Raw genomic sequence first — 11,855 nt, forward strand, 5'->3', positions numbered from 1 at the left:
GTAAACATATGGGCGATCATGTAAATAAATAAACGAATCGAAAGGCGACCATGTGAAAAGTAGCTGAACGAATTGCTAAAGATACGGTCCAGCCTTGTTTTGATACCAAAATTTGTTTACATGAAATGTTTCGAGTTGTTAAACTAATGTGATAGATTTGTAGTTGAATGCATGCATACTTACTTTTCAAAACTATCGAAAGTTTTTCATCCCAGATTGTATTTCGTCATCGTTCCAAAGATTTAACTCTGTGATTATAGGCAAAACCGAAAATCTTTATCTATTCGAACAACGTTTCTTAATAAACGTAATACATACCTTATAGGACTTAAGTGATATTCGCCATTTTTAAAACGTAAAGATGCTTACGGCTTTTGGAAAATTTTTCAACAAATCTCTAAAACCATCTCATAAGATATAATCGTCCATGCCTTCTGCATCTTTTGTAGATGGAAATGCATTTTATAAAAGTTTAAATTGTCGGGCTTTATAATCAGTTTCCTCAACATTAGATAAAGAAGTTATATGACTATGTTTCGTCTGAAACCTCGCATTTTTTCGGAAAAAATAGCGCGCTTTTGCGTTCTTACTGATCTGGTGAGAGTGACACTGAAGGCAGCACTATTTTGTGGTGGATAAAAACTTGTCAAACATCGGATTATATTAAGTTTCTGACAGTATATTGACGATTTTCCATGTCCAAAGCAAAATTGATAAGTTCCAATCAAATCGTCTATGATAACCTTTAGCTGTTGTTACAAACTTCAGAGGGAACCTTATTTGCGTTATAGTAGGCCGTTAGCTTTCGCCTGACCACATTCTACACCAGAATTCCGCTCTTTCTCAACCTTTGGCCACTGCATTTAAATAGCTTATAGTCTCGGTTAGAACGAAAGAAGCATGAAAAAATTCTTTATTAGCAGCCAGCTGTTTCGAACAAGAACATGCGAGCAAGAGTTCCTTCGTCGTCCTCTCGCCTACGAAAATCGGTTTGACAGGCAAAAAGTGTCTGGGTCTAAACAAGCACTTATGTATGCCTGTATTGAGCGAGTAGTAACGACGAACTTGAGCGTGACGATCGCCAAAGGACAACAATAGTAGAGTTTACTGTGTTTTTAATTTTCAATAAGTATATACTGTACATACATATGTACATACTATAATAACAACTGTATGCATTAAAAAATTATATTTTTATAGCATTTAATATATTCTTATCTCTGATTTAGATGCCTCAAATTAAGTGCTAAACATTAGCCGAAACTGGTATGTCTTCAAAAGTTTGACTTGTTATCAAAGCTTTTCTTCAAAAGCACAATAAGCGTGTACTACTCTGATAATATAAGCAAATGTGCCAAATGTAAAAAATCAATAAAAATTACATAAAAAACTACTAAAGCCTAAAAATAAGTAGAGGTTAATTGATACTCAGACTGTCCATTCTAAACAGTTACTAATTACCTGGGAAGACATAACCTTATTTAATATATACAAGGTGCGTTCCAAAGTAAACAGGACTTTAAAAAAACAAATAGAACAAATGATTTTTTCGGCAAAATCAATTTATTTTATTCAAAATAGTCTCCTTCTGCTTCAATACAGCTTTTTGCACGGTCCAAAAGTATGTCGATCGAGTGTTTTAGCTCGTTGGCCGGTATGGCCGCCAGTATGCCCGTGAAAGCTTTTTGAATGGCCTATACGTCTGCATAACGCTTTCCTTTTATGGGCAAATGCATTTTTTCGAAAAGGAAGAAGTCGCAAGGTGCCATATCAGGTGAATAAGTGGAGTGGTTAATGGTTAAAATGTGATTTTTGGTCAAATAATCGGTCACAAGCGTCGATAATGATGTCCTTCGAATGTTTTATTCAGAGCAGTTTTTGGTCATCAGTCAATTTGTGCGGAACAAACCGTGAACACACCTTTCGTAAGCCCAAAGTTTCGGTCAAAATGCGATAAATCGATGTTTCGGAGATGTTCAATTCCATTTCCATGAATTTCAATGATGATTTCTGCTGATGTTTGATGAATTCAAGCACAGTTTTGATGGAATTTCCCGTGACAACGGATTTTGATTGGCCCACATGTTGATCGTCATATATGTGCTTACGACCACTTTGAAAACGTTGAAACCACTCGTGCACTCTGCTACAGGATAGGCAAGCATCGCCATAAAAAAGTTTTACAAATTTTAAAACAAAATTTAATGTTGGCTCTTTGTTCGAAGCTCATTTTCGCACCGATAACACAAACATACTGACATTTAAAACGCAATAACTTCACTTCCAATCAATGAAATGTCATTAAATTCTCACTGGACAATCGATAAAGATAGCAGATTCTAACGTACCAGTCGACATATAAATGGCGCCACCAGGTGCCTATTTATTTTGTAACGCACCTTGTACATCCTTTATATTTTTTGTACATAATTACTTGAACTATTACAAAAGTAGTTATACAATTCTTTTAATTTCAGCCCCGGAAATACAAAGTATCAACAATACAACCTAAGTGGATAATCTATTAATAACACACTTAGCAAATAATATATTTATACAAATTAATCACGCAAGCATTAATTCTTATCAGGTAAGTAGTACTAATTTTTGTAAATTATAATTTCTATTTTGTAAACTAAAGCTTGTTAACATATTTAAATATAATTTTACAATGTTTTCTACATATAAATTCAGACTGTTCGAAGCAAGTGGTTTAAAACACGTCACTAATCTTTAAAATATGGCAATCAGTCTCGCAATGAATATAATCATCTTTATTTAATCATGGATGACATTAGACCGATAATACTAAACCGCAAATTAACCTTTGATTTTATGAGGTATCCGAGCTTCAGGTTCTGAGTGTTTGAAGGCCTAAAATCATTTCTTTAACTAACCGAAAACAACACATCATCTAATTAATAACAACTGTGACTTAGCAGTAATCTTTTCAAAGTATTTGAAGCATACATATACAATGTTTTCGAAGAACAGAATCGAAAAAACGGCATATTGAAATCTTTTATAAACCTAATCAACTTGCAAGTAGTATTTTATAATAATTAAAAATCGAAATTTTTTAAGTTTTACCCAATTCGAGCTTATAATACATCGCTGAATACTTATTCAAATTTTCGATACGCTTTCAGGGAAAAAATTTCATCGCCATCTGAAATGTTGATTTATGAAATATCGTATTTTTGGAAATTTTGGATCAAGTTTAGGGCGAAGATTCTTTATATCGGGTTCTGAGATGAGATTTGGCAGTTTCGGCAATTATCATTAATTCTACAGTAAGTTCTAAGCTTATTGTGATTAAAAAAATTATTTTCTGACTCGCTATTATGGCAAACTTATCCTCAGTTCTGCTGACCAATTATAATTACACCAGCCAATGTTCTCTGCGACATTTATTTGCTTTTGAGATTCGACTAATAGATGATTTATAGGGTGTTATACCGTATGGAGACATCGAAGTGACATAGTCGAATTTAGAAATAGGTTTCTACATTTTAGTATTTATAAACTCCTGCTACGTGCAAGGATTAAAGCCAGGGAAGTACCTTCAAGTGCATAAGGCTTTTTAGTTATATGGGTTTTAAGGCAAGTTTTTACCCGATTTTATTCATTCTAAGCACAAATGTGCACCGTTATAAGAAAAGCACGCTCTATAAATGATTACCCTCATATTGACTTTTTTGAGCGTTTCGAAATTTTTAAAAATAAAAAGAATTGAAATTTGGAGATATGGAGATATGGCGGTAAATCAGTCCAATAGACCCTGATAAAATGTGGGTATCGTTTTGTTTTTTCCGTTTCCACTGTAGTCGGTGCTAAGTAACCGGAACGAACCTGGACTTCTATCCGGGCAAGGCCTGTTAACTCGGCACCATGCCTCGACATTACTTCAGGAATGCTTTCTGCCGCTACAACAACAAGGTATCGCTTTGAAAAAGAGAGTTTCGAGAAAAAGGCGTTTAAAGTTTCGCATAAAGCCGAACCAGTTTGGACGCCGGATCAGTAAAATACGTTTGTATATCTCCGAAAATATATATGTATTTTGAAAAATCCTGTTGTGAACATATTCTTGAATATTTAAAAAAAGTAAAAAAATTTAGACTAGAACACTCCGTTAAAAAAACTTAATTGTAAACTAATGGAATATTTCAAATATACATATTTGAAAGTATACTTCTTGTAAAGATTTTCATTTTTACTACATTTACTTTTTTACAATTATCATTATTATTTGTCTTTCGATTAGCTCTTTCTAAGAAGTTCTGCTGACAAAATTTATCCCACAAAAGCTATCAGCTGAATTTCAAATCGGAATGCCAAATGACACTCCCGATTTCTTCTTCCGATGAATGTTTTCTACAAATACTGAACATCGCAATAAATTCTTGAACGTAACTAAGTATAATTAACTTATACTTGTTATTTTGGAAATACCTAAATGCATACATTTCTCCCAAATGAATAACATAACCTCCAAATATTGATTAAATACCGAAAAATTATACCCAATCCCCATTTATGTATATACTCGTATAATCAAAGTTTTTCTATTAGACTCAAATTCGTGTACCTATTTACATACATATACTTTAACTTAAACGCCATTCAAGCATTTTCAAGTCCGTTTCAACTTTACTTACTACTGGGCTATACTATAACAAACACTTTTTATCTCCTAACTTTATCAGCTTTCTATGACCTTTTGTTGGTAATTAGCCGTTATAAATATTTGCCATCTACGCAATCGTGCTTTTTTTTTTGTAAAATTATTATTTAAGCTTTGATTTTGAATTAAATAGAAATAATTTCTGTTCAGTCGTGATTGAAAACTTAAGCGCAATACTTACTACGAATCAATGTGGAAGCTTAGCAGAAAAACATTATTGGCAGGAAAGACGAGCCTCTCGTCAAACACAGCGGCAGTGACAGCACAACAGCGCCATAGCAGTGTCAAGTCAGAGACTGCTGTGCCCCAAATACCCTCAACAGCAGATGTGGTTATCATTGGTGGCGGTTCGGCAGGATGTCATACATTGTATCACTTGGCTAAGCGCGGCGTGAAGGCGGTGCTGTTGGAGCGTGCTAAACTAACAGCCGGCACCACCTGGCATACGGCGGGCTTGATATGGCGTTTACGACCCAACGATGTGGATATACAATTGTTGAACAATTCACGAAATATGCTCACACAATTGGAAGAGGATACGGGATATGATCCGGGTTGGATACAGAATGGCGGCTTATTCATAGCACACACCGAAGTAAGAATATAAATCCAGTTGTGTGTATTTTAAAATTCAATATTATGGACATTTGTGTTTTGTGTATGATGAACTTGATAGACTTGAATCGGGTGAACAGAAATGCCTGCACTTCAGCGATTAAATATTATTAGACGGTGAACGATGGACTTTAACAAGAAGTTGGCACAGGATTGGCTACTCTTATAGATTTAGCTTGATAGCAAGTTTATAGAAGTCTGCCGATAGTGCTTCGAAATGGCGCATCCAGCGCTAATTGAGGTCAAAGCGTTTTTGAAACGACATTTTTTCGTACCGGTTACATACAACTTACTTCCTTCGAGGTTTCTATATGATAAACGTTCAATTTCAATGTCGAAGGTGTTCCAAATATTAATTTATATATGTAAAAATGTATGTTATATAGATTTTTTCTGTTATCGCTTAACTTTATTAATTAAAAGTACGGAGATTAATAAGATTTTTGAGATTACGTGGAATTTATTATAATATAAAGGTAGCATTTCGGCATTATTTGTTTGAACTTTTGCTTTATAACGGTAACCGGTTATGTCTAGTTTCAACAACCGTATTTTTTTATTAAAAATTTCTAATTTTTCGTGTGCGTTCAACCATTTAGTATGCTCGCAATTTGGAAGCATTGAACTTGTGTTAAATGAAATGAGACTCTACCACACTAATAGATATAGATTGTATTCTCACGGTACTCTATTGAGGGATTTGGTTTTTGCTTTGAAATAGGCCCCAGATTCAAATTTTCACAACAATATGTTCAATACGTTTCTTTGATATCTTTAGTGCGTCAAGTGTCTTGATCTCCTTCGTTTCTCTACTTTGGGCATAAAATAGTAAGACTTTTTAATTTAAACTTCGCGCGAAAACTCGAAATTTTTTTCTAGGTTGGTATGACCGTCAGTGACCGTGACATCTGTACCAAAAGTCACATCAAAATAATCATAACTTTTTAGTATACACCTAGCTTTCTGAAGTACATTAAGTGTATTGAGCGATTTTTACTATGCGTGAAATTAGTCAGCAAAGAAGCTCCAATAAATTGTGTTAGAGAAATCACATTTCTAGTGCTGAAACGATCAGAATATTGGAAAAGGACTTCGGTGATAATTGTTTGTCGCGAGCAAGTGTTTTTAATTGGTACAAATTATTCAAAAAGGGTCGAGAACGCGTTGACGACGAACCACATCAAAGACGCCCATCAATATCAACTGAAGATGAACGCGTCAATAAAATAAAGGAATTGGTGCTTGAGAATCAACGATCAACAGTCGGAGATTTTACTGGCATCGTTGGAATATCGGAAAGATCAGTGAAAACGATTTTGAAAGATCATTTGGGACTAAGAAAAGTGAAAGCAGGATTAGTTCCAAAATCAATAAATATTTTCGAAAACGTCTCTGAAACAGTGATTTCCGACGACCCGGAAGCAGACGATAAATCGATCGAATATCGTGACAAAGATGAGCCGAAGCCGTTAAAAAATAACGTCAAATCAGGTCAAAATTCAAGGTTATGTTGACAGTTTTCTTCGATTATCGAGGTGTGCTGCACTCCGAATTCCTTCCGATCGGCCAAACTGTCAACAAGGAACACTATTTGAGTGTTATGCGTCAATTGCGCGAAGCTATTTGTAAAAAGAGACTGGATTTATGGGCCGACACCTCTTGGTTTTTGTACCACGATAATGCACCGTCGCATACTGCTTTGATTCTTCGTGAGTTTTTCGCCAAATTTTAAACCAATATCGTGCAGGAACCACCGTATTCGCCTGATTTAGCTTCGTGTACCTTCTGGCGATTCAGCAAATTCGAACGATCGCTCCGGCGAAACCGTTTTGAGTTAATTGAAGACATTAAACGTGAATCGCTACGCGCATTGAAGATTATTCCGGAGGATTTGGAAAAAAAATCCTCAGATTTGGTACTCTGAGGGGGACGACATAGATTTTGAAGAATAAATTAAGAATTTGAAAATTATGAACAAAGTCTTACTATTTTTTGCTCATAGTAGTATACTCATAAGTTTGTGGAGTTTCGTCCGTAGCCGAGAAAGACCTCTTCGTTCATCATTTTCGGTACACAAACGGTTTTTTACAAAAATTAGCAATCACTTATGAATGGTTATTTCACATAAAGCGAAGCAGAGAGAAAATAATTACTATCAAACTTTTTGAAAATACCAAAACTAGCGTTACCTAGAAGGCTATATCTTACGAACCAATTGTCCCTCAGCTGTGAAATTTAGAGATGTTTATTTTAGAGGTTGCGTTCAACTTCAACTGTGGATTCAATATTTTTGCATAACTTCATTTTGTGTGTGGCAATTTGAAGTTTCTTTAAGATCTTCTTTAAGACCTTCTACTCGAGATCGATTTGACTCGCCATGCTAATAAATTCAACAACATTCAGGTCAACATTATTATAACTATCGATGATAAACGCATTTCATTCATATGTAAAATACAATCGCAGCACAATCATCCTCATCAATCATCGATTCTTCATCTGTTCCAATTGTGGTTTAAGTTTAAAAATATAAACATCTATTTCTTCTAATTTTAACCATTAGAAACGTTTGGATGAATATAGACGTCTCGCCACTGTGGGCAATGCTTTGGGCATTGAAAATCATATATTAGGACCCGAAGAGACGCAAAAATTATTTCCACTTCTTGATCCGAAATCATTTATTGGTGCGCTCTATTCACCAGGCGACGGTGTCGTTGATCCAGCAATGTTGTGTACGGCTTTGACACGTGGTGCGGTTCAGAATGGAGGTCGGGTTATTGAGAACTGCAATGTCACAGATCTGTTAGTCGAAGACACGTCCAAGGGCAAAGAACTGGTCGGTGTGGCTACACCATACGGCAATATAAAAACAAAGACCGTCGTGAATGCGACGGGTGTTTGGGGTCGTGATTTAGTGCAAAAGCATGGCTCGCATTTACCACTTATACCCATGAAGCACTCGTATATTATTTCCGAGACCATACCCGGTGTGCGTGGCATACCGAATATACGCGACCACGATTATTCCACATATTTTCGCATACAAGGCGATGCAATTTGCATGGGTGGTTATGAGCCGGATCCTATTATATTGGAACCGGTGGCGAAAGACTTTCACTTCGGTCTTTACGACTTGGATTGGTCCCTGTTTGATGTACATCTGAATGGTGCGATAAAATTGTGTCCTTCGTATGGAAATTATGGCGTGAAGAGTACAATATGTGGCCCTGAATCTTTTACACCCGATCACAAGCCTCTTATGGGTCCCGATACCGTTATAAATGGTTTGTATCATAATTGTGGCTTCAATTCGGCGGGCATGATGTTTGGTGGCGGTTGCGGTGAACAAACAGCACTTTGGATAATTAACGGTAAACCTGATTTGGCAATGTTTAGCTTCGATTTGCGTCGTTTCACGGTCGCACAGAGTCGTGACACACAATGGATACGCGAACGTTCGCATGAGAGTTATGCTAAGAATTATAGTATGGTCTTTAAATATGATCAGGTACTTGCCGGACGTAATTTCCAGAAAGATCCATTGCATGAGGATATGTTGGCACAAAATGCGTTTATGGAAGAGAAGCAAGGCTGGGAGCGACCTGGCTTTTTCATGAAACAAAAAGCGGAAGTGTTACCTTATGATTGGTATGGTTGTTATGGCAACGAGAGACACGTCGAAAGCGCTTATGAAGAGGCGCTCGAGGGTGACTTAAAGTATTCGGAATTTTCCGATCATCATAAATTGGTACGTCGCAAATAAAAGAGAATAGTGCAACAGTTATATGTGTATATATTGCAGATTGGTGAAGAGGCACTGGCTTGCCGAAACGCCGCCGCTATCTTTAACATGAGCTATTTTTGCAAATTGGTTATGTCCGGACCGGATGCACAAAAGGCCGCTGACTGGATCTTTAGCGCCAACACTAATCGTGATGCTAACAAGTGAGTAACCGTTTAAAACTTGGAGAGTGTTAAACTCGATGCCGCTTATTGCGTCTCGGTGAATTTGACAGTTTCTGCGGTTTTTTTTTTCTTTTTACTCTCTATTACCACCTCTTCAATTGAGCGACGACATTAAAAGTTTCTATTTCTTACCAGAACCGTTTACACCTGCGTGCTCAACAGCAGTGGTGGTGTGGAAGCTGACGTTACGGTATCACGTCTCAATTCTGGCACTGGCGCAGTACACGATCCTAAGTTTATCGGTCAAGGATATTATATTGTGGCTGGTGGTGCCTCCGCATATTACACCTACTCTACACTACTCGCAGAAATAAGTCAAAAGGGCTTCAATGTCACGTTACGCGACGTTACCAGCGACTTGGGAGTTATATCCATACAGGGGCCACGTAGTCGCGACATACTCCAACGTATTATCGACTGTGATCTATCGAATGAGAACATTCCACCGAATGGTACACAAGTGACAAGTGTTAAGTGCCCAACAAGTAAGGGTGAACAAGTGGGTGTGCGCGTATTGCGTGTGAGTTTCGTCGGTGAGCTCGGCTATGAATTGCATGTGCCAAAAGAACATTGCTCTGCTGTCTATCAATCACTTTTGGCGGTCGGTAAACCCGATGGTGTGCGAAATGCTGGCTATCGTGCCCTCTACTCGTTAAGCAGCGAAAAGGGCTATCATTTGTGGAGTTTCGATTTAAGACCCGATGATACACCCATTGAAGCTGGTCTTTCGTTTACCTGCCGCAAAAATGGTGACTACAAAGGCAAAACGGCAATAGATCGGCAACGTAACGAGGGCATTAGACGACGTTTAGTCTATTTAACCTTAAACGAACAAGTGCCTATTTGGGGTTTAGAGGGTGTGTATCGTAATGGTGAAGCGGTTGGCTTCCTCCGACGTGCGGAATACGGTTATGCATTGGGAAAATCAATCGGCCAAGCATATGTTAGTCGAAAAGACGGCGAAATCATAGATAATGATTACGTTACGCAGGGCACATACGAAGTCGACATTTTGGGGAAACGTTATAAGGCTGAGTGTCATTTGAGAAGTCCCTTCGATCCAGAGGGTAAACGCATATTAGGCATTTATTAACTATGTACAAGGAATATACATATACGGATGGTAATTTAAGAAAAAATTTACATAAATTATAATTTTGATATATGTATAACGTATGTCTAAATTCGAGATGAGGAAATAAATACATATAAGATAAAAGTCTTATTTCGTCTTTGAAAATAGACAGCAATTGCTGAAACTAGTTCTGATTGGTAGGTTTTTTCTGAATCTTACTTATACTTTATTGTTTACCCAGGAGAGAATTAATTAATTACTAGAACAGGTTGAATATTTTTTCTATCATGTGAAGGTACTTAAATGTCCTGATGGAACCCCTCGTCATCCAAATTTGCTGAAATTCCAGATGAGAATTCAGCACATGTATTTTTAAGGAGATATTCAGTATAATTCCTATACGGAGAAAGTAAATTCCAGTTGTTTAATTTACTATTGAACCTAAAACCTGAGTATGCTTTTTTTTTGGAAAATTTTAAATCACGTACTAAATCGTTGAAATCACTTTGTTTCAATAAATTCGGTTCTTTTGAAGTTGACAGTTAATATCTTGGGTCACTATCTTCAGATACTTCATCGAGCTGACTTAAAACAGGCTCCAGTGTAGAATTCTGGTTTTCTGATCGAGATGGAGTCTTTGGCACAGGCAGTTTGGCTTTATATATGTACATAGGTTGGGTCTATTGGCCGAAGACAAGCCTACCGTGTATAATGTGTTTGAACTTAATTTTAATGCCATTTGTTTGAGTTCCGTTAAAACTGTTCGTTCAAAGTCAAGATAAGAATCTTTTCATACCCTTTTAATATGTACTTTCGAAAACTCAAAAGGCTCAAAACAATTGTTATAATTAACAATGTTAATTTTTTCAGTGTCTTTATTCGATCAAAAGACTGAATATATAATATTGGCCCGATAAACCGTATTTTAGAATGCATCGTTTGGGTACTTTTGCTCGTACTATTGTTTTCGAATTGGAATAAACCTTTGCAAATTGTTAGATTGAGCTCCTTATCGCTTTTGTAATGTGTAGCGAGAAATGGTGAGTCCAACTAGGCACATGCCGCTTCTTAATATATTGGATATTTTATAATCGTCTTTTGTGGAGATATGAACCCATCATTAAACGAGTGCCGGTCAACCATAAAGAGGCAACTTTTTATTTAAAAACATTAATTTATGAGAATTATCCTCGATTGCAACCCTGTGTCTAAAGTCGCGTTTACTATCAATGGCTTGAAGGGAGTGATACTACAAATTTTTATCAAAACTGCTTTAATTCATCAGATCGGTGTATACATATGTATGTTTGTATGTATGTATTCATAAGTACAAATGCCAAGTGCATGTAAACCAAAACATTAAAATTTAACACTGTTCACACAGCAGGGACACTTAAGTACAAAGAAACTCAATGCCTTCGACGGCAGTGGCATACGTTGACGCAGCAATAAATTAAGTATGGCAAAGACAACTGTTTGGTAGTCAATTGCATGCGCAATATTAACCAAAGC

General features: G+C 36.6%; 1 protein-coding gene across 1 annotated transcript; it reads left to right on the forward strand.

Moving 5' to 3' along the window:
* Positions 1-4,789: 4,789 nt before the first annotated feature.
* On the forward strand, positions 4,790-10,490 carry LOC120771199 (sarcosine dehydrogenase, mitochondrial). Its single transcript, XM_040099099.1, has 4 exons — positions 4,790-5,279; positions 7,863-9,050; positions 9,105-9,247; positions 9,404-10,490. Exons 1-4 carry the CDS (start codon positions 4,875-4,877, stop codon positions 10,359-10,361), a joined length of 2,694 nt encoding a protein of 897 aa, XP_039955033.1. The 5' UTR covers positions 4,790-4,874; the 3' UTR covers positions 10,362-10,490.
* Positions 10,491-11,855: the final 1,365 nt, after the last annotated feature.

This window comes from Bactrocera tryoni, chromosome 3 (assembly GCF_016617805.1).
Source record: "Bactrocera tryoni isolate S06 chromosome 3, CSIRO_BtryS06_freeze2, whole genome shotgun sequence".
NCBI classification, from domain to species: Eukaryota; Metazoa; Arthropoda; class Insecta; order Diptera; family Tephritidae; genus Bactrocera; species Bactrocera tryoni.

Coding starts and splice junctions, on each gene's coding strand:
- LOC120771199 (XM_040099099.1), top strand. CDS start 4,875: ATGTGGAAGCTTAGCAGAAAAACATTATTGGCAGGAAAGACGAGCCTC. Junction 5,280..7,862: donor TATTCATAGCACACACCGAA/GTAAGAATATAA, acceptor TTTAACCATTAG/AAACGTTTGGATGAATATAG. Junction 9,051..9,104: donor TTTCCGATCATCATAAATTG/GTACGTCGCAAA, acceptor TATATATTGCAG/ATTGGTGAAGAGGCACTGGC.